Source organism: Oryzias latipes, chromosome 11, assembly GCF_053564925.1.
Source record: "Oryzias latipes strain Hd-rR chromosome 11, Olatipes_Hd-rR_3.1".
In the NCBI taxonomy this organism is placed as follows: Eukaryota; Metazoa; Chordata; class Actinopteri; order Beloniformes; family Adrianichthyidae; genus Oryzias; species Oryzias latipes.
The window spans coordinates 1,876,748-1,897,324 of record NC_136247.1 but is presented as its reverse complement, the minus strand read 5'-3'; the positions used below and the strand labels follow the sequence as shown (position 1 = coordinate 1,897,324).

The 20,577-nt window shown below is 44.6% G+C and overlaps 1 protein-coding gene across 3 annotated transcripts; it reads left to right on the top strand.

Annotated features, from left to right (window-relative positions):
* The first annotated feature begins 9,078 nt into the window (after nt 1-9,078).
* On the top strand, nt 9,079-20,371 carry kpna6 (karyopherin alpha 6 (importin alpha 7)). Of its 3 annotated transcripts, none has more exons than XM_004074416.5 (14): nt 9,079-9,288; nt 11,559-11,692; nt 11,783-11,875; nt 11,983-12,082; nt 12,164-12,258; nt 12,378-12,509; nt 12,601-12,689; nt 12,765-12,864; nt 13,198-13,361; nt 13,434-13,512; nt 13,687-13,812; nt 14,969-15,096; nt 15,936-16,120; nt 17,343-20,371. In XM_004074416.5, the coding sequence occupies exons 1-14, from the start codon at nt 9,285-9,287 to the stop codon at nt 17,528-17,530; spliced, it is 1,617 nt and encodes a 538-aa protein (XP_004074464.1). In that variant the 5' UTR covers nt 9,079-9,284; the 3' UTR covers nt 17,531-20,371. The 3 variants fall into 3 exon arrangements, with proteins under 3 accessions (XP_004074464.1, XP_078811377.1, XP_078811376.1); XM_078955251.1 differs by lacking the exon at nt 9,079-9,288 and adding an exon at nt 9,357-9,527; XM_078955250.1 differs by lacking the exon at nt 9,079-9,288 and adding an exon at nt 9,544-9,683.
* Nucleotides 20,372-20,577: the final 206 nt, after the last annotated feature.

Below are 20,577 nucleotides of genomic sequence, written 5' to 3'. Positions count from 1 at the left end.
TTCATCATCCACCATAGTAGAACACAGACACTCACCTGGGCACAGGTGCCCAGGTGTGGTGATGACCTTTGCACGAATAGAATGCGTAAGGGAATGAAATGCTTTATATATGTTTGTTTGTATGCTTAAGTATGTGCGTGTGAGCTGTAGATGTATTGTGTACGTGGTGGTAAACGACCTACGGCACTGGAGACCACGGAGCAACAGTTACAACATGTCTTCAGACACTAGGGTCTTCCAGAAGATATGATTTAAAACCGGGGCCCCCAGTTCACCTCTCGGGTCTGGAGAAGGAACATTTCTTCAAAAGCCATCGATATTCGGATTTGTAGTAACTTAATATTTTACCATGAGTTTGGATTTGTTCTCTCTGAAAATTTCATTTATCAAACATGTGACTCAGAAAATCGTCCAAACATGAGTTCAGAAAATCCAGCCAGCACATGTGAAGTTCTGTCCTTCAGCTCTCCTCTGTTTCTAATAACTGCAGAAGCTCTTTTAATCCTCAAGGGAGCCGCTCACTCAGTTCACTGGCACTTCATTATCATTAAGCAGTTTGATTATTGTAACTATTATTCTAAATACAAAAAAAATGATAGGAGTGTTTTGCTTGCTGTTATCAAATCCCCCGGTTAGGAATGTAATGAGGCAGAACAGCAGGGAGCAAACGTTGGTGTGATCCATACAAACACACTCACACACAAACACACACAGATAAAAGGAAAAAACCCAGATGAGGATCCTGTGTGTTGAGCCTGCCAAGTGTTCACCTATAATTAGCTGGTGATGTAGTTGCTTTTGTTCTCTCTGATTAATTATCAGCAGCTTTCAGAGTGTAGGAAAACAGCCAATTAACTTTATCCAGGTTCTCATTCAATTACTCAGATGCTACACGTGAAAGGTCACGGGGCTCGGGCACGCTGCCATTCAAAAGTAAAGAACAAGAAAGCCTCTTTTAAGACCTGTGAAAGGGCACACAGGCAATTTTCTAATCCACTTATCATCACTCCTTGGTGTTTTTCTCATTTTCCACTCAATCTGTGTGTCACATCCATAACAGACAGCTTAGAGAAGCAGCCAGGGCAGCACAGCACCGTGCACTGAGCAGGAATACATCCACTTAAGTGGCTGTGCTGTCAGAGAAAATTCCCTCGTTTTTGAAGTTAACTCTGAAGCCGTTCGTCTGCCATGAACTAAATTGTGTTCTGTAGCCATCAATTCCAAATGTCCAACACTTTAATGACCGCAATTAACACTGAGGAGGAAACAAGTGAAAAAACTTCTCATTTTAAAGTCTGCGTCCTGTCAGAAGCGTTGTAGATTGACCAAACCAGACACTTGGAGCTGCAGAGTTAATTACATGGATTTAGTGTGTGTGTGAGTGGGGGGGGGGGGGGGGGGGGTTGTGGCAGAGCAACATGATCCGCCACTGTCGGGTCAGTGCAGGAGGTTTTAGCAGAGAAATGTGTGAAGCTCGTCAATATGCGCATAACAATTCATTTTTACAACAATTTGACTCGTATCATGATCCAATCCTCTGACCTAAAGTGGATCCAGATCATCTTCATCCAAACTTCCAGCAGTCAGACTCAGACAGAAATCTTAAATCCTTGTGTAGAAACAGTGAAGTTTTCCAGATTCTTGGATTTCTTCCAGATCATCAAGTGGAAATGAAATCTGTGTCCAAACCAACAAGTAAACTAGAATGAATGTCAAATCCATTCACATGTTAGTTTCCTAAAGTTCACCACTGTTGTTTTTCCACATCCAAAGAATCCAAAGGGAACATTCTTAGAACATTCTAGACACTGGATGGTCACATGACTTTATTCAAAGTCTGTCCACACTTGGAATGATGGACTGATCCGTGTTTGCTGATGTCATCACATGTGTGTTGTCTGCTGTGATGGTACTTGGTAGTTTTTACATGATAGTAATATAAACCTACTGTACCCATATGGCATTTCACAGGATTTAGTATAGATTGATTTGTTTCATTTGGAAACAATTTTCTAATGGTATTGGTCAAGTCAATTTGATTTGATTTTCAACTTGGCTCAGACAGATCGATCTGGTTGAAAAATTGCTTCGTGATTCATCGTTACCCCCCTACCCGTCTGTGTAAATGTGGGGCTGCAGAGGCCTCTTTTCCTCCATGTGCTGTTGTGGAGGGAATTTTTGGAGAGTGGTGCTCGAGCATGTCACTTTTATGGTCCTCCTCTTTTCCTAGAGACACAGTCTTAGTGGGATGTCTCTGTGACAGCAGCTTTGATGAAAGACTCTCAGTCAGAACCAAAGTGGACTAATTTGAGCTCCATCTTTATGTGTAGATATCGTTAATGCAGAAGGAGCCTACACCAGTTGAAAGGGATTTTCCCTTTCAGCATATTCCAGAATTAGGCTGAACGCGCTGAACTAATAAAAAACGCACCGCTGAGAGTCAAGGTAATGTCTACAGCTTTTAGCTACAGCCTGTGCTGGAATACGTAAGGGTTAATGGCCGACGAAGTGTGCGGTTACTACTTTTTAACGCACGCCGTGGAAGCCTGAACCGTCCGACGCGAAGCGGAGGACGGTTGCTTCCGCGAAGTGCGTTAAAAAGTAGTAACCGCACACTTCGAAGGCCATTAACCCGCTTATACCATGGTCACTTACAAAAGCAATACATATTAACCAGGTTTGAGTCCTTAATTCTTGTTTTTTTTCCCGATTTGGATCACTTTTCTCATAAACAGCGTACTATATGTTACGTGATGCGGCGCGATGCGCCGCATCACGTAACATATAGTCCGCGTCGCGCAGCACCACCGCTGCAGTCAAGATTCGGCGATATATATATGCTGATCGTCCCGATGGGTTGAATAAAGCATCAATTCAGAGGGAAAGTTAATCGCTTACCGCTTGTTTTTGCCCAGATGATGAAGCAAAAGGATGTTTTACAGAAGCCGGCGCAGTGATACAAATCATTTAAGCTAGCCGACCGGAACTTCTTTTTTCACCGTGCGGTTATCAGGTTTTAACGCATACCCAGCAGCCAATCAGAATCGAGTATTCAACCGGACCATGGTATAACTAAAAATAATGAAATGTCCTCTAAAGTCATGGCTGAGCATCACAGGTAAATAAAAGCACTTGCAGTTAATAGGCCTTATTGAACGGCTTCGATTGGCCCTGGGATTGGCTTGTCAGGTTTTAGAGAGTTGAGAGGAAGTCCTCCTGGGCCACATGCTTGTCAATTACAGTGTGTGGACAATAATTGTTGCGTATTGATCGCTTTGCTTCATCTACTCTGCTGCCATTCCAGAGTGTGCCTTCATGCTGCCACATCGCCGGCCTGTCTGACAGACAGAAACAGAGCTGCAGGTGTGTGTCCAGACACATGTCATACTCACGTCATGACTTACCTTCCTTCAAAAAGGCTCTCCATATAGACACACAGCCTTTGGCCTTTTTTAAAAAGGACGCTATAATATGTCTCTTCTGAATGCACTGAGTTTATTACTGTGTTTGAAATTTTTATTCCTTTCTTCTGAATTCCCTTTTATTCTTTGAAATTGATCCTAAAACTTGTTTTCATAAATTTGTTAAAAACCTTTCAAATGTGCGACTGAGCCAAAACTTTTAAAAGAGGTGCAAAGACGATCTTGGAGAAAACATGAACATGTCAACCAGAGTCTTCTCTTAGCTCATTCGTGTTTGGTTTCAGCCGTTTCTTAAAACCAACATTGACAGATTGTAACCTTCATCCCATTTCATCATCCAGGCCACCGTGCTGAGAGCACGGAGAACAGGAAACCAACAGATGATAATCCAGAGATGGATTATATATTTTAAGACATTTTAAAGTGTTCTCCAGAATCTGCCTGTGTTCTGTAGCTACAGCCGCTTTGCTATCCTGCAGGAGGAAAAGGATTCAGAAGTTTTTAACAAGACTCTCTCTTGTACAAAGGAAATGATCGAATGATCTCCAAGAATAAGAATCCCAGACTCAGCATCTCACTTATCAGCCTCACCAGCTGGAAGTCGTCGGAGAAGCAGGAAGACGGAGAGTCAAGGAGACAGAAGAAGGAGAGACTGGACTGGTGGATTTCAGGCTCTGAAGCTGCTCTCTGCTCACGGTCGTCCCCCACAGTGTTATCTCTGTCAGCCTTTATCACTCACACAAAGCCTTCTGCACAGATCGCTGCAGATGTTCTCCTTCCACAGCCAACCCAGACTCTTCCTCACATTCCAGCAGAGCAGCTTTATTCTCGGATGAGGCCTGATCAAATCAAGCTGGGCGGTTTTGTTTGCACAAAGCAGGACAGTCAGAAGTTAGGAGCTTCAGATGCTTCCTGACAGAACTTCAACTGCCTTTAGCGTCTGTGAGCAGGGAGGGATTCGTTTTTTAGAAATGTGAAGCTTAAGTTTTTTCCTGTTTTTGGTTTCATGCTTTAGATTTTTATAAGTAAAACTCATTAAATTCACAAATGCCTGGTTCAAACAGTCATAATTATGTTTTAAAATACTTGATGGAGACATATACTCAGTTTTGCTGACTCAAGCTGGATGGCTAATGTTCACTAATGAGGCTGAAAGAAGTCTCCCATTTGCTTCAATGACCCATAGAATGAGAAGGTTTTGCATTTGTTCTTGGGGGGTTGGGGAGGGAGTATTAAACAAGCACAAAATCTTAGAAAAATGCCTTATAGCGTTTAAGGGACATTTGCAAAACAAAAGCCAGTTTCATTGGTTTACACAGAGGCCAACCCTATCCTGGTCCTCAAGATCTACCACCCTGCCTGTTTTCCAGCCCTCCTGCACTTCATGCTGCTTTCGATTACCTGGATCAGGTGTGCTCAGTTAACCTGAACGAGGAGACACCTGAGTCAGCTTATCAGTGCAGAAAGAACTGGAAAACATCAGGGTGGTGGATTTTGAAGGCCAGAATTGGGCAGCCATGGTCTACAACTCTCCCATTGTGTGTTGTTGCCACAGCAACCATGTAATTTGGTTTGTGCAGATGGCAGAACCGCACAATGTCTTACAGTGTTAAGATTTGATGCACATGTAAAATGGGACGTGAAAACAGGAGCTGCAAACCTGCTGTCTCTCTTTTGATGAGAGCGCCATCTTAAGCCCAATTGTGATGTTATCACTGTGCTGCTGACCTTACAGCACAGATTTAGGACAACCACAAGTCATCACAGCCCTTGCAGCCTCTTGATGAGGTGAACTTTCACAGAGGCTGGTCTTCGTTGTTGGATCAGAGAAGCCTTCCTAGACCCTGCAGACACCACTTTATGGACAGTTTTCCAAATTCCCTTTACGATAGAAGCAGAAACAACACACATGAACATTTTGACTCTGAACCTGCAGCCACAGGTAGACATCTGGTCAGGGCTGAGATATGTTGCGTTACCATGACAACGTGGAGAGGTAAACTTCCACTGATTTTCAAGGATACCCGTTGATCACATAACCTTTTGCCGGCATGCAAGCTGCAGTTTCGTCAAACAGAAACTTTTTCAAACATGAAGATAAACAAACAGTGCTGCTGCAGGGACATGGCGGTTGGGGGGGGCAGCGTTGAGAATTAGGGGTATAAGATTATTTTAAGGTTTTCCTGTTCAAAGATTGAGGCGTGAAGGTAGATCTCTTCCCACTGAGATTCAATTTTAAACCTTTCAGGTGTTGGCCCCGCTTTGGTCTGTCAGCTTCGTTACAGAAGCAGCCTTTGCTCTGTGGCAGTGAGTAATGGACAGGCTTTGTGTTTCTGTGAAGGCCTTCAGCCAGAGCAGAAATTAGAAAGAGCTCAGTGTGAGAGGAATGGGCTGTTTGCTGCACTGCTTCTTGAATTGGAAGCATTTGAATGCTGACAAAAGCACAAATGCTCCTGTGTGTATCTGTCATCTGATTCGAGTGTAAAGCTGCAGTCCAGCAGGTAGAGTCTCTGGTTCATCTGTGCACCAGAACCTGCTGAGGGATGGGAACTGTCAGGCGTTATTGCTCTGTTGAATCCAGCAAAACCCAGCCCGCAGCTCCGAGAGAGCACTGATCTCTTCACAATGTTTGCTTACGGCTACAGAGAAACTCAAACTACCTCAGTGATGCTACGGTGTATCTGACCTCCCACGGCTCTTCAGAAAGCAGAGAGATCCTGCCTGACAGCAGCCAGCGCCTGATCACTTCTGCTTGGTTTGTGCAAAATTGCCCCCTAAAGTTGTGTCCTGGAGTGAATCAGACTCCCAGAAGGGTGCATGTCAGAAGACAATGCTGCATCACAAAACAGTACAGTGATTTACCAACACTCGCCTGCAGCACACTGACCGTGGATGCACCTCACGTGTTTTACTCCGTCACTTTCAGACACCAGGGAGCCTCAAACGTTTCAACCTGAGGGAGCTATGCAATGCAGGACAGAAGCTTTTCCTCAGCCAAGCCATAGGGTGTGTAAAATGGAAGGTGAGAGGCGTGTGAAAGTGTGTCTTTGGCCCTTTGCTCCACTGTAATCACCACTGCCTGTAATAAGGAAATAGATGCAGAGTGTTTGTCCGTCTTGACTTTTAAACACAGCACTCTGACTGTTCTTGTTATCCTTGTGCCAGATCCAGAGAACATGAGCGCTCTGATGTTTTGACTTGGTGTTTCTCTACCTCACTTTATCAAGCAGGAGCTCATCCAGCCTCTGAATCTTTTGTGTCTAATTGTTCCGTCACATGAGCTCAGAATGCTGGAAGCATAGCATCACCTCGGTTTGAAAGTGGGGCACATTGACAAACACTTTTCAAGTTTATATTTAGAAAACTGGACCGTTTGATAGTTTTCAAACTAATCAGATATTTGTTTTTGTTGTTTGCTGAGTTAAAGCATTGCTCTGCATCTCAAACAGCATCCAGTTATAGTCCTAAAAAAGCTTCTATTTAATCAGTCAAGCTTCTGTTCATCCGGTCATTCCTTTTTATTCTGTTTCTTGCCAATCAGAATCATCAGACCAGACAACGTTTTCCCTCTTTATGGTCCAGTTTTGGTGATCTTATGTGAATTATAGCCTCAGTTTCCTGTTTTTAGCTGACAGCAGTGGTACCCGGTGTGGTCTTCTGCTGCTGTAGTCCATCTGCCTCCAGGTTGGATGTGTTGTGCATTCAGAGATGCTCTTTTGAAGACCTCGGTTGGAACCAGTGGTTCTTTGATTTCCTGTTGTCTTTCTATCAGCTGCTTTCAATAGAAAGGATGTGGACTTTGAACAAGCTTGCACATGTTTGGTGAGAGTAGTTGCCCTAGAAATGCTGATTCACCCTCTACTTTTATTGAGGCATGTGATTTGCCAGTTTATAACATAAAAATAACTTCCTAGTGCAAAAATATCATCAAAAGAAACAGGATTATCAAGAACATGTTAGAGGGCCCATATCAGGCTATTGTTAAGCCTTTCAGAGGAAAATATAGCCATGTATTTAAAAATATGTTACCTATGGCACACCAAAGAATGTTTTTTTAATGAAATATTAGTTATTTTAACAGTTCATCTGTAGTTACTCGATCTCTGAGGCTCCGCCTTTCTCTCCTTGTGGGCACCTCCCATTTCATGACTTCATCCTATAGCCGCCTCAGCAGCGTGTCTGTGTTTCTCCCACCAAAACAAACAACATCCAAACTTTTGCAAAGATGGATGTGCATATTGTGCAATGAAAGCATTTAGCTGATCACTGCTAGCTCTGTGGAGAAAGTGGGTGTGTGCGTTAGCCTGGGGGCGGAGCTGGCAGTGCAGACTCTTCCTGGAAGGGGCTGTTCATCGCTTTGTGACTTCACAATGCCAGAAACCACTGGTTTACGTGGATTAGGAGGATCTGGTGCTCAGGGTGCAGGCTTTAGAGGAATACTGAGAGATATGATGGGCAGCAGTTTAGCAGTTTAGCTCAGGCAGTAGAGCAGGTCATCCAAAAACCAAAGGGTTGCCAGATCAATCCTTGCTCTCCCCAGCCAGCCATTGCCCCCTGAGTGCAGCTCACTCCTCCCCCTAGGACAGGGGTGTCAAACTCATTTTCACTGAGGGCCACATCAGCATGGCGGCTGTCCTCAAACAGCCAGATATAATTAATACATGCGACTAATTGACCTACTCCTTAATGTTAAATAACTCATTATTTATTTATTATAACTTTTTAAAGTGACAACTACAGTTGCATGGAAAAGATATGTTTGCTTGTTACTCCAGCATAAATCCTTTTACATTTGATTCTGTCAGGTTAGGTTATATGGACAGTGTTTAAGTCCTAATGTATAGTTTCCCAATACGATATTTCCAGTCAGATTCCCCCTAGATATGAATAAATACACACCTATTTTTATTTTAAGAAATTAAAAACTTTTATGCTCTTGCGGGCCACATTTGACCCGCGGGCCTTGAGTTTGACCCATGTGCCCAGGGGATATGTCAAAATGTGGAGAAGAATTTCCCCATTGTGGGATGGATAAAGTATCTATTATTATTATTATGCGTGAACGGATCAAAATATTGCTTTGCTTTCTTTTCTGAAGAATTAACATTTTAATACTCTCGAAAGCTCAAAACGTTGATTTTGCATGATATAGACCCCTTAAAATGGTATCAGATCTTGATCTGATATAATGGTTATTCGGACAAACATAATAACTGAGTAATAGCTGTTTATATCTCCATAGAAATCTTTGGGATTTTGGCTTTTTGAATCAGATCGAAGGCGGAGGGGTCACACAGTTCTATTTTTTTTTCAACAAACTTTATTGAACACAATGATCCAATACAAAACAGTGCTAAACAACAATAGAAAAAAAACAAGCCAGGGGGTTATGATTTCATTTTACACAAATACATTGAAACTGACACACAGATCAAGTTTTTTAGTTGCTTTCTTATTGTCAGAATGTTTTAATTTGTTTATGTATTGTTTGACCTCATTGACAAAGATAGAGAAGGGCACTCACTTCTATCACTTCTATCTACAGCCAATGCGCCAAACCGAACCCAAACTATTATGTCCACCCACCCAAATCAGTCTTTACCTCAAAATTAGAATCAAAATCGCCCAATTGGGCGGGAAACTGCCAGAACTGGCTACACCGGGAAGCTCAAAAAAGCCCGAAGTGGATCCGCGGGGCCGCAGCGCCCTCTGGTGGACGGAAGTTGGAGTTCTTTTTGACCGTTTCCGGCTCTGGCAGACATATTGCTTACCGGAGCAAATTCTGGAAAGCTAGCAGTGTGGAACGATTTAAACTTTATTTTCTTCGTCACAGTTTGAGACATTCAAACCCCACCAAACACGATGGGTAAGTTGTTTAACTAAAATACCCTCTCATTGTGTTTTGAGGCTGTTAACTGCTGTTCCGTGTTGCCTAAAGCATTGTTGATGAATCTTTACTGTTACTGTTGTTTAGCTAGTTTCCTCCTAGCGGTGTAGCTTTAGCTTAGCGCCTGTACGCAGTTTGCTTTTTATATGTGTTTCCTTTAGGTAGATTCGTTTTTGTTTTTGTATTCGACTCCTTTTAGAACAACGTGGAGTTAGTTGGTAAGACGACCTTTAACGATTGTAAATGAGCGTTTATCCTGAAAACCGAGCAGCGTGCGGGCAGTAAGTCGAAAAGAGTTGGTCATCATGATGATGAACTCCGCGGTGTGTCGTCGTCCGTCGTGAGGGTGAAGTCGCCCACAGTTTGGGGCAGAGGTAGCTGTCATGTCAAACTATCGTCGTCTTTAAAGTTACACGCGCAGGTGGTGGATGTCCGTGTTTCACACTGAAAGCAGGTGGAACGGCGATGTGTTGTTGTTGGCTAATTCGTTTAGATCAGAGCTAGGAAGTAGCTAGTGCTCCGGAGGAAAGCCATAGTAATTATTAAAGAATTGACTTCAGTAGTCCTGGAAGTTGCAGTGGAACCCAACGCTTAATGTCGGGTTGGTTTTCAGCTTCACGCCAAACGTTAGCAGCGTCTAAACACTGGGAACACTGCGCGTCACGTGGTAGGCTCTGCTTATCCATCGCGTCTCCTGTTTCATATATTCCAAACATTTTTACAATAACTCTGGTATCTAGACACTTATTACCTCTGCTGCTCTTTGCCATGTCAGTGTATGCAGTGACGGGCATCACCAGCGATCTTTACCACAAAAATATTTTGAGGCTTTAATCATATCAAACTTTATTTATAAAGCACTTTTTATATAAAAATATAACACAAAGAGCTATAGAAACTCTTACGTCCAATCAGTACGTCATAATGTTTAAAGGTTGTTCAAGTGTTTCTATTGCCTTTCTACTGATTCATAACAGCTCTAGTAGGCTGTAACTCTTCAGTCAGTCGCAGTTCCAGGTGGATCATTTCCAAACTGCTGGTGCAAAAGCAGAAGCACCATTCCATCATTTTAGAGCATAATTAGCTGCTGGTCTTTCTGCAGCTGCACAATGGTTGTTATGAAGCCTCAGCACATTTATATTTTACATAGGTTGGACATTGCAGGCTTGCTTACTGTGGCTGTGTAGTTGGAGTTATTCTTTATTTGTTCTCCCTCTTCTAACCAACATGTGACTGAAATGTTAAAGGATATTTTGTATTTTTAAATAGACCGTCTCTGTTCATAAAGTTTGAGATAATCCACTGGGCTGAAAGTTGAGACCTATCCTGGCTGGGCTTTTGACTGGAGAGCCGTCTTCAAGCTGCTGGACTGAAACTCTTCTTGGCCAAATGGCAAAATGCTTCAAGGAAGAAGATTTTAAGTCCAGTTGCTATGACTCAATTTCAAGACAACGCCACCTGAGAATGAGAACAGTCACTGAAGTATGGGGGGGGGGGGGGGGGGGGTATGGCTAACTGGAGAGCTGCTTTGTTGTAGTCATTTAGAAAACGTTTTTACACTAATATAAGTCCTTTTTACCTGAGTTTTAATTTAACAGCTATTCTAACTGGCAGAAACAAACCTGTAGTCATAACAACCAATATTCTGTTTGGGGTGTTAGTAGTCCACTGTTTTTATTTTTAATTTTCATTTGACCTACTCAGCCCTGAAGACACTAGAGCAGCTTCCTTTACCCCACATACCCATTATTCAAACTCCTTTTTTTACGTGTCTTTTTCTGTATTTAGCTTTAAAATCTCCCTTTGCTTTCACTGAAGAGCTCTTGGCCCAGAGGACTGGCACCGGTCTGTGGTGCTGGCAGATTTGTCTGCTGCCCTTGCTCCCCTGTGTGACTTGGGGACATGCCTGTTGCCCTGCTCTAGTGGGTGACTAAACAAAAGCTGAGAATTACAGCATTAGTTTCTGCCAACTACATTAGTTCAGGCTGGTTGTTGATGAAAAGTGTGGCTGTGTTTGCCTGTGGGGGTGTATTTTAAGGCTGTCGGCTTAAAATGGGCCTTGCTCATTTATGCAAGGCTCTTTATATTTAGTCGGCTTGCATGTCACATCTTCTTCTTGACCTATTATTAGAGAAGTGATGAGAACTGAAGGCCGAGCTTTACCTGTCACATGCTTATTAATGCCCTCACTATCAGAAATAAAGATGCATTTCTCTGTTTAGTTTATTATTTGGATTCTTTTCTTTCAGAGCCATCAGCCAGTCCGGCCAAGGATAACTACAGGATGAACCGCTACAAGAACAAAGCACTGAATCCAGAGGAGATGAGGCGCAGAAGAGAGGAAGAGGGCATCCAACTCAGGAAGCAGAAACGAGAACAGCAGGTATTTCATCTGAGTCCTCCTGTCACGTCTCCTCATCCTGAACCAGGAAGACTGGGCTTTGCAGTGGCTCTGACAGTATTGTAATTGCAGCTCTTCAAGCGGAGGAACGTGGATGTTCTCAATGAAGAGGAAGCCATGTTTGAGAGTCCTCTGGTGGACCCCTCTGTGAGCTCCCCAGTTACAGTAAGTGGCTGTGTCCCTGGTGGTATTTGAGGGTCAAAGTTCAGGGGTGTAGTGTAGCTCTGGATTCTGGGCTTGATTTCCATGCTGTGGTTTGTGTTGACATGCAGGAAGGAGTCATCACCAGAGACATGGTGGAGATGCTTTTTTCAGAGGACCCAGAGCTTCAGCTCGCCACGACACAGAAGTTCAGAAAGCTACTTTCCAAAGGTACGCGAGGAGTCTTTATGTGAGGAGAGTTAACCGCCTGGAGAGGGTCCACAGACTCACTTTCTCCCCTGCTGTCATCAGAGCCTAACCCTCCCATTGATGAGGTCATCAATACTGCTGGGGTGGTGGAGAGGTTTGTGGAGTTCCTGAAGATGACCACCAACTGCACACTCCAGGTCAGCTCATGCACATCACACACGCAGCGTCCGGGCTGCTGCTCAAAGCTCTTCCTCTTTGGGGCTCGGTGTTCCTGGACGTGGAAAAGTTCTCACATCCAGTGTCTTTGTGGTTGCAGTTTGAAGCTGCCTGGGCGCTAACTAACATAGCATCAGGAACGTCCCTGCAGACAAAAACGGTCATCGAGGCTGGAGCCGTGCCAATCTTCATAGAACTACTTAACTCTGACTATGAGGATGTCCAAGAACAAGTAACACTCCATCATTTCTAGTAGATTTCTTCATGTAATCCTGCCTGCAGGAATCCCAGCATGCCATTGATCACATTCGTGGTTTCTTCAGGCTGTGTGGGCTTTAGGTAACATTGCAGGAGACAGTGCAGTGTGCCGGGACTTTGTACTGAACTGTAACATCCTTCCACCACTGCTGACGTGAGTTTATCCTCATCTTTGAAGAGGTTCTGCTCATCCAAGCGCTTTCTGCTCTGACATCTTCTGTTCTGTCAGGCTTCTGACCAAATCCACCAGGTTGACCATGACCAGGAATGCAGTGTGGGCTCTGTCTAATCTCTGTAGAGGGAAAAACCCTCCACCTGCTTTTGAAAAGGTAACCCTGTGAGGTTTGTGCTGGAAGACATGACGGTGGCTTTCTAGATGGGGGTGGGGGGTGGGGCTCTGTGGTTCAGGGCTGTGAAGTAAAATCAGACATGAGCTAAATGGAACTGCAGCACCAAAATACCCTGTTTCTATTTAGGATTCAAAGGAGCAACTTTTATGTGGAGCTCTTATTAAGAACTGAGTGACAGCAGTTTTAGTCTGAAGAATAAAAAAATCATTTTATTTGATCAGTCAATATAGCTTTTTCTGAGAAAAGTGAGGTTATTAGAGTTGAGGACCTCCTCTTGGGGCTGCTGGTCTGTGACATGTCTTTGTTGTTTAGGTGTCCCCCTGTCTGCCGGTGTTGTCCCGGCTCTTATTTAGCAGTGACCCGGACTTGCTGGCAGACGCCTGCTGGGCTCTGTCTTACCTCTCGGATGGACCCAACGACAAGATCCAGGCCGTCATCGACTCTGGCGTTTGCAGACGTCTTGTGGAGCTGCTGATGTAAGTTTGGCTGTGTGTCTTTTTCTCATAACAACCCCTTACATTTGAGGCTAACGGGCGTGTCCTCTGCAGGCACACAGACTATAAGGTGGCCTCCCCTGCTTTGAGAGCAGTTGGAAACATCGTCACGGGAGACGACATTCAAACACAGGCGAGTGTGCAGCGTCGATCAAGCTAGCTCAGAAGCTGTGAAACCGTAGAGCCTGGGGTTGCATGGACTCCCTCTGATAGAAAAACAGCAAACGCTCAAAAATGCAGAGCATCTAACATGCTGTTAGCATGAAGGAAGAGAGTGAAAGCTTCTCCTGGTCCTTCACTGTTTCAGGTGGTGCTGAACTGCTCCGCCCTTCCCTGCCTGCTGCATCTTCTCAGCAGCGCTAAAGAGTCCATCCGCAAAGAGGCCTGCTGGACCATCTCCAACATCACAGCAGGAAACCGAGCACAGATACAGGTCATCAGACTCAACACCATCAAAAAGCTTCCTGTCATGTCATCACTCACATGTTCTGAAGCCTCAGTCTCCGCTTCCTACCATCCATGAAAGGGTTTGGGTAAAGATTGTTCACTAGTAGAGCTGGGCGTTATGGCCAAAAAATTCAATCTCTGCTTCTGTCATTCCAAATAAGACTTTGGATTTTTATTGATTTTTTTTTCTCCCTCCTTTTAGTTTCTGTAGCAAATATGATAAATGACAGAATATGTTTAACAAAAACTATTTCATTTGAACTTCTCCTTTGTAAATATGCTCAAACCCAAAGTTCAGCTGTACAAATGTTTGTAGATGTTTGAGCGTCTCACACAGAGAAACGCTTCTCACACTCAACAAATGGGTCGTCTTCCCACTTTTAGCAACTACAACAGTGACGTCACGGTAACGTGACAATGCAGACCTCGGTGCTGCAGCAAGGAAAGTAATATTTATGCTGATGGTCCCGACCGGCTACATAAAGCATCAGTTCAGAAAGTTCAGCAGTAAAGTGTTTGTTTTTGTCCAGATGATGAAGATAAAGGTTGTTTTAAAGAGGCCAGCACAGTGATACAGAACATTTGAACTATGTGACTGGAACTTCTTTTTAGGTGGACATTATCACTGCGGATCACTACTTTTCAATGCACACCCAGCAGCCAATCAGAATCCAGAATTCACCCGGACCATGGAACAACAGACATGCTTTGCTTTGCGTCAGAGTGTTCAGGCTTCCACAGCCTGCGTTCATTTCTGAGTTGTTGTGAGAGACGGCAAGAGGACCTGTTTGCAGACAGCATGACACCCCGACATCGCTAGCCTCCCACCCCATCCTCCAATTTCGGTTGGAAAATACTTTGTTTTTGGTCCAAAAACACTCATTTAACTGGCGACCCTGAGAGCTGCAGGGTTTTTTTTTAGGCTAATGATGTCCTGCTGCCATCTTGTCTGCAACCAGTTCCTCCTCAGAGACGAACGGGCTGACGTTACTCTGAACAACGGAAGCCCAAGAAAGTAGAGCGCTGGGAAAGTTAAATCCCAATTTCCCCCAAAAATCAATCGTCTAAAACAACAAACTCCAATTAATGGATACATTAGACTTATCCCACAGCCCTGTTGACCAGCTGCTTTGCTTTGACAGGCCGTCATCGATGCTAACATCTTTCCAGTCCTCATCGGGATTCTGCAGAAAGCTGAGTTCAGGACCAGGAAAGAGGCAGCCTGGGCCATCACCAACGCTACGTCTGGAGGGACACCAGAGCAGATCAGGTCAGAGCAGACAGACAGACAAAAAGATCCAAACAGGTTCAGAGGATTGGCAGCTTTCAAACCATAAGACAGGGGGGTCAAACTCATTTTCACTGAGGGCCACATCAGCATAGTGTCTGTCCTCAAAGGGCCAGAAATAATTTATAGATGTTACTAAATGTAATGAAAAATAAATGTAACTACTCCTTAATGTGAAATAACTCATTGATTCTGTCAGGTTAGGTTATATGGACAGTGTTTAAGTCCTAATGTAGAGTTTCCCAATCTGATATTTCAAGTCTGATTCCCCAATTATGAACAAATACACACCAGTTTTTATTTTCATAAATTAAAAACCTTCATGCTCTCGGGGGCCACATAAAATGACACGGAGGGCCAGATTTGGCCCCCGGGCCTTGAGTTTCATATGTGTGATCTAAAGGATTGACTTGGAAAAAAAGACATGTTTGCTTTCAATGTCTTGAAGTGCTTGATCTTTGTCAAACATCTGTGTGGAAATGTTGTAAAAATGACTGCAGATCTTTTCCCAAAGTCTCGTTATAATCACTACAGTGATTCAGAACAGGAAGTATGATAGAAAAACTGCAGGCCTTCAAGTCAAAACTGAAGACGTTAAAAAAATGATCAGTTCTCCACCGATTTTAGCGAAATATTAGGCAAAGAATTACCATTTGAAAAGTCTAGTTCTTAAAAATAACTGTTTATTCTCAGGTGATGTGTAGTCTTTTCAGAGGATCATTTCTTTTCTGGTATTTCTTACATTAAATTCTTGCTCTGAAAGCAAAAAGATGAATTGAAAGCTGCAGAGTGCAGAACTCCTCACTCCTGTTTGTCTCCAGGTACCTGGTCAACCTGGGCTGCATCAAACCGCTGTGCGACCTTCTGACTGTGATGGACTCAAAGATCGTTCAGGTCGCTCTGAACGGCCTGGAAAACATCCTGAGGCTGGGCGAGCAGGAAGCCAAGCAGGAGAACAGCGGCACAGGCACCAATCCTTACTGCAGCCTCATTGAAGAGGCCTATGGTACGACAGGCAGACACATCCGAATCGCTCAGAATATCACAATGAAGTCCACTTTTCTCATTACTGAACCTTAAAACCTCAGAAAGGATTCTCCAGATGTGTACCGTCATTTCTGGACTATAGAGCACACCTGATTACAAGCTGCACCCATTTCATTTTTAAAGGATAGCACAGTTTGTACATGCACCTGTCTATATCCCGCATGTGCCCACATTGAAACATGTGTTGTAGAATGAGGATGTGTATGTGCTGAAACCACACCGCCTGTGAAAGGAGGGGAGAGCTCTTGCTGTGTCATCTGCATTTCTTCTTGCATTTTCCATGATGAGTCTGTTCCTGCTATTCATTCACAAAACAGGAATTTACATTAAACTTGCGTCTTCCTCACACATATACCGTGTTCCCCTGTCTCACTATTACCCTTTGTGCTCCAGCGCCCCTAGTGGCCGTTAGAAAAAAATGCAATAAAAAAAGGGGGAAAAATGCATAAATTAGCTGCTTCATTGAATAAGCCTCAGGGTTGAAAGTGTGTGACAAAAGTTGTGACTTATAATCCGGAAATTACGGTAGTTTTGTCTTTGTCCTTCAAATAATGGAGGGCTTAACATTCAGTTATGAGCTTACTCAAGGTTTTACTGTAAGTTACATCAACCTGAAGAGAATGACTGACAGTTTGAGGAAAGCAGAAGTTTTTTTCTCAAGTTTACCTTCATTCTGTAAAGACGGGAGTGGATGCAGGCGAAGGTAAACGTGTTCGGGTCTTTGTCCGAGAACGAGTAGCTCACCCCAGAAGCATCAGAACCAGCTCGTAAGCAGACGAGGACCCTTTAGAAATGCAGGAAGGCCTTTTGTAAAGCTGCTGCAGCACTGTGACGTTTTGAGCACCGCTGATAAAAAACAGGGCTGCTCAAATGACACCCAGTGGGTCTAACCGAGTCGGATCAGAAGAACAGGCCGTATGCTGCATAACAGCTGCAGATGGAGAGACGGCGCTGTGGAACACCATGGTTTTGCTGCAGCACATGGATTTACCACATTTCACCGTCCTCCTCAGTCCAAAGGGCCGTTTCTGACCCGCAGCAGAACACTTTCTGCATTTAAAGCATCTCAATTAGCTTTTGTGTTGTTGTCTGAATGTCATCACCGCTCATCAGCCGGACAAACGAGGAGAGTTGACTTTAATTCTGGTGAAACTAAAGTCGATGCAAACTTTGTTTTTCAGGACTTGATAAGATTGAGTTTCTCCAAAGCCACGACAACCAGGAGATCTACCAGAAGGCCTTTGACCTCATCGAGCATTATTTCGGCGTGGAGGACGAGGACAGCAGTCTGGCCCCCCAGGTGGACCAGGCCAACCAGCAGTTCCTCTTCCCCCAGCAGGAGGCTCCCATGGAGGGCTTCCAGTTATAGGTCAGCGGGCCTGTCCTCAGAAGTGCACCACTTCATTCCCTCTCTACCTTTTCTTATGGTGGAGAACCCAGCGAAGCCCGAGTACCACCCCCTTTATGATCTTCACACACACACTCACACACACACCTGCCCGTCAAAAGACACCCAGAACTGTGGATCCGTTCAGAGCCGTGGATCCGTTTGGCTCCTCCTCCTCCTGTCTGTGCAGCAGACGGACGTCCCACAGAGCAGACGTGTCCCTGAGTGGTGGGGAGGGCGTGGTTGTGGTGTTGTAGAGCAGCCGGTAGTGTGTAGTTGTCCAGCAGGAACGCGGGTTCTCCGTCAGCTTCAGCTCATTCTGTTCTGTGTGGTGCAGGTGAAGAACGCCCAGCAGCTCATGGTATCAGTCTGACTGCTGTAGAGGAAAACAAAGTCGAGTTTCTCCTTTAAATGACCCCCCCCTCGTCTGCCCCTTCCTGATGTTTTTTGTTGAAAGTGCTGGTTTCTCTGCCCTGAAGCTGGGCAAGCTGGGTTAGAAAACAATCTTAATTTAGGAGAGCTGAGGGGGGGCTAGTTTAATCCATGTTTGTGGTGTGCTGTGTTCCTAACATCTGACGTTTTGAGTGGCCTGATGGTGTAACAAAGGGTATTTGGGGTTTTGGAGGTGGTGGGGGGCAGCAGACCGGATCTACTTATTCATTTGTCAACGTATAGGTGGTCTGATGCCCCACCCCCCATGCTGTAAATGATGGGGGCGGTGTGAGGGGGCAGAGTGGCTAACGTGGGGGACCGGCGCTTTTTCTGACGTTTGGGTGTAAATAGGTCTGTGAGCCCCTCGAGGCTGGGGGGGCAGGGGTCAGACTAGTGATGAGCCTAACTGCAACAACATTCAAACATGGGTTGGTATTTGAACTTGGATGTATTTGCATTGTTTCTGACTGCGCACACTTCATGCACACGTGCACACAACACCAGCAGACACTGTACACAAAGCTCACAAACGAGTGGCTGGAAGCAAAGCAGCTCCTGAATGAAAGTGCTTAACAGAAAAAAAAGGAGGTTTTTCCTTTGTTTGAGCACAAAGTGAAGACTAAGTTTAATTTTTGTTATGATGACGATGCAGCTCTTAGTTTAGTTTGACTCTAAAAGGAGGAGCAGAGTTCAGTCACAGGAAACTTCTGTTTGGTTTTTGCTTCCAGCCACAGGACTTTAGCTGGATGGACTCGGCACCGCAGATCCTGACCCGGCTGCATTTGATGGGGGCTGGTGTCAGGGCGGTGCTGAGTGGGCGGAGCAGACCTGGGATGTTTGACTGACAGGTGCTGTGAGGCCAACGGACTCCACCGAGACTAACGTGGGTCTGGGAGCCCGGTTCTGTTGATGACTCGAGCAGCTCTGCCTTCACATTCAGAACCTTTACAATGAAGGAAAAGCCGTTGTTGACCGTTTATGAGGACTTCCACTAAAGGTTCCTGGATGGAGGAAGGCGCTGCATGCACTGTTGTCCACAGAACGCGGCGGCTCCCCGCGGACCCGCCCAAACCAGAACCCAGACCTGCAGCGTTTGAGACCCGAGTCTCTGACGTCACGGCCAATCCTGCACTCGGGCTGAAGATGCCAGATTGAATCGCTGCGTCAGCCGGGAAGAAATGTTTCTCTGCAAACCAGAAATGCACTCCTGCTCACTAAAGTGCCAATCCGACCAACAAAGACTGGAGGTTCTTATGTTTCTATAGATTCTTTATATCTTTATTTACTTGAATGAGCACACACGTTGTGCAAAACATTGCTGCTCTATTTTGCTTCTCTCTAAAGTTACATGAGTTGCCATGGCTCTCTGGGACGCGTGGCCTGGGGGGGGGGGGGGGGGGCTCTCTGGGTGTTCATGTAAACGTTCATCATTCACTGCAAAGGTTTGGCATCAAAGTGTGCTTTTTTTGTTATGGGGGGGGGTTGTTGGGGTCGTGTTCAACCCTGTAAGCCCCCTTCAGCTGCTCTACGGAGCCTCATTTGCATAGCCCCGCCCCTTCCTTCAGAGAACAGCTTTGTCTCAGATTCAAGTTTGAAAATGTGCTGAATGTTCTGTAAGAATCCTTCTCCAATCAGGTTATCGGTCCTCCGCTCTAGACATTTTCAAAGTTCAAATCTGGGAAAGGATGCAGTGATTTACATTAAAGAGCATTATCTTGGAAACTATATGTATGTTCTGATACATTGACAAGAATTCACACATAATTCTAATCACTTCTGGGAAGTGGAGAAAATCCTCTTCAGGACTCGACTAAAGAATTGGAGGTGAGGAAGCCTTCCCTGCTTCTCCCGATCAGGTTCAGAGCGGTTCTGTGAGGAACCGGGCCGTTCCAGTCCAGCGGCAAGGACCCCTGAAGGGGAGCGAACACAAATCTCAAAATGATCTCATTGTCTTCCGTCCTCCACTCTGTTGGTGTCCTTTTGAAAATCTAAAGCCATGCTTGGCTCAGTCAAGTGATGTCTATGCTGCAAATGTTTACAGTGCTGTTTGTAAGATACTTTGACAAACGGACCGGTCCCGGTGGATTCTCTGCTCTGGTCGGCTGTCTTTGACTCATATTTATTTTCTCTTTTCTTGTTTATATATAATATATAGTTCATGTTTTTTTTTCCATTTGCTCTAAATTACCCATCTTATACTGTGACCCGACTCGACTTTACCGACTGTAAGAATGAGAGACTAACACACTTCAGCTGAACACGACACACAAACATGAACACACAAACAGGAAACTGCAACATGCTGTAAAATGTAAAGAAAATATATGGAATTTAAAATGTTCCGAGAAAATACTGTACAAAACAAATAAAGTTATGTTGCAACCCTTTCAAGCTGGTTGGTTTCATTTCTCAGTCGTGTAAGTCTGTTCCCTTTGAACCTAAATACGGTTCAGGATTTATTACGCCTTTATTTTTACCCTGTAGTCTGTGGAGGAGGCGTCTGGATGAAAGTTCATTCCACACTTAGGATCATCTTCAGATTCTGACGGGTCTACAGAAACACTCAGGAAGCCTCAACAAGCTCACTTCTGTCTGTC

Coding starts and splice junctions, on each gene's coding strand:
- kpna6 (XM_004074416.5), top strand. Junction 11,876..11,982: donor CTGTGAGCTCCCCAGTTACA/GTAAGTGGCTGT, acceptor GTTGACATGCAG/GAAGGAGTCATCACCAGAGA. Junction 12,690..12,764: donor ATCCTTCCACCACTGCTGAC/GTGAGTTTATCC, acceptor CTGTTCTGTCAG/GCTTCTGACCAAATCCACCA.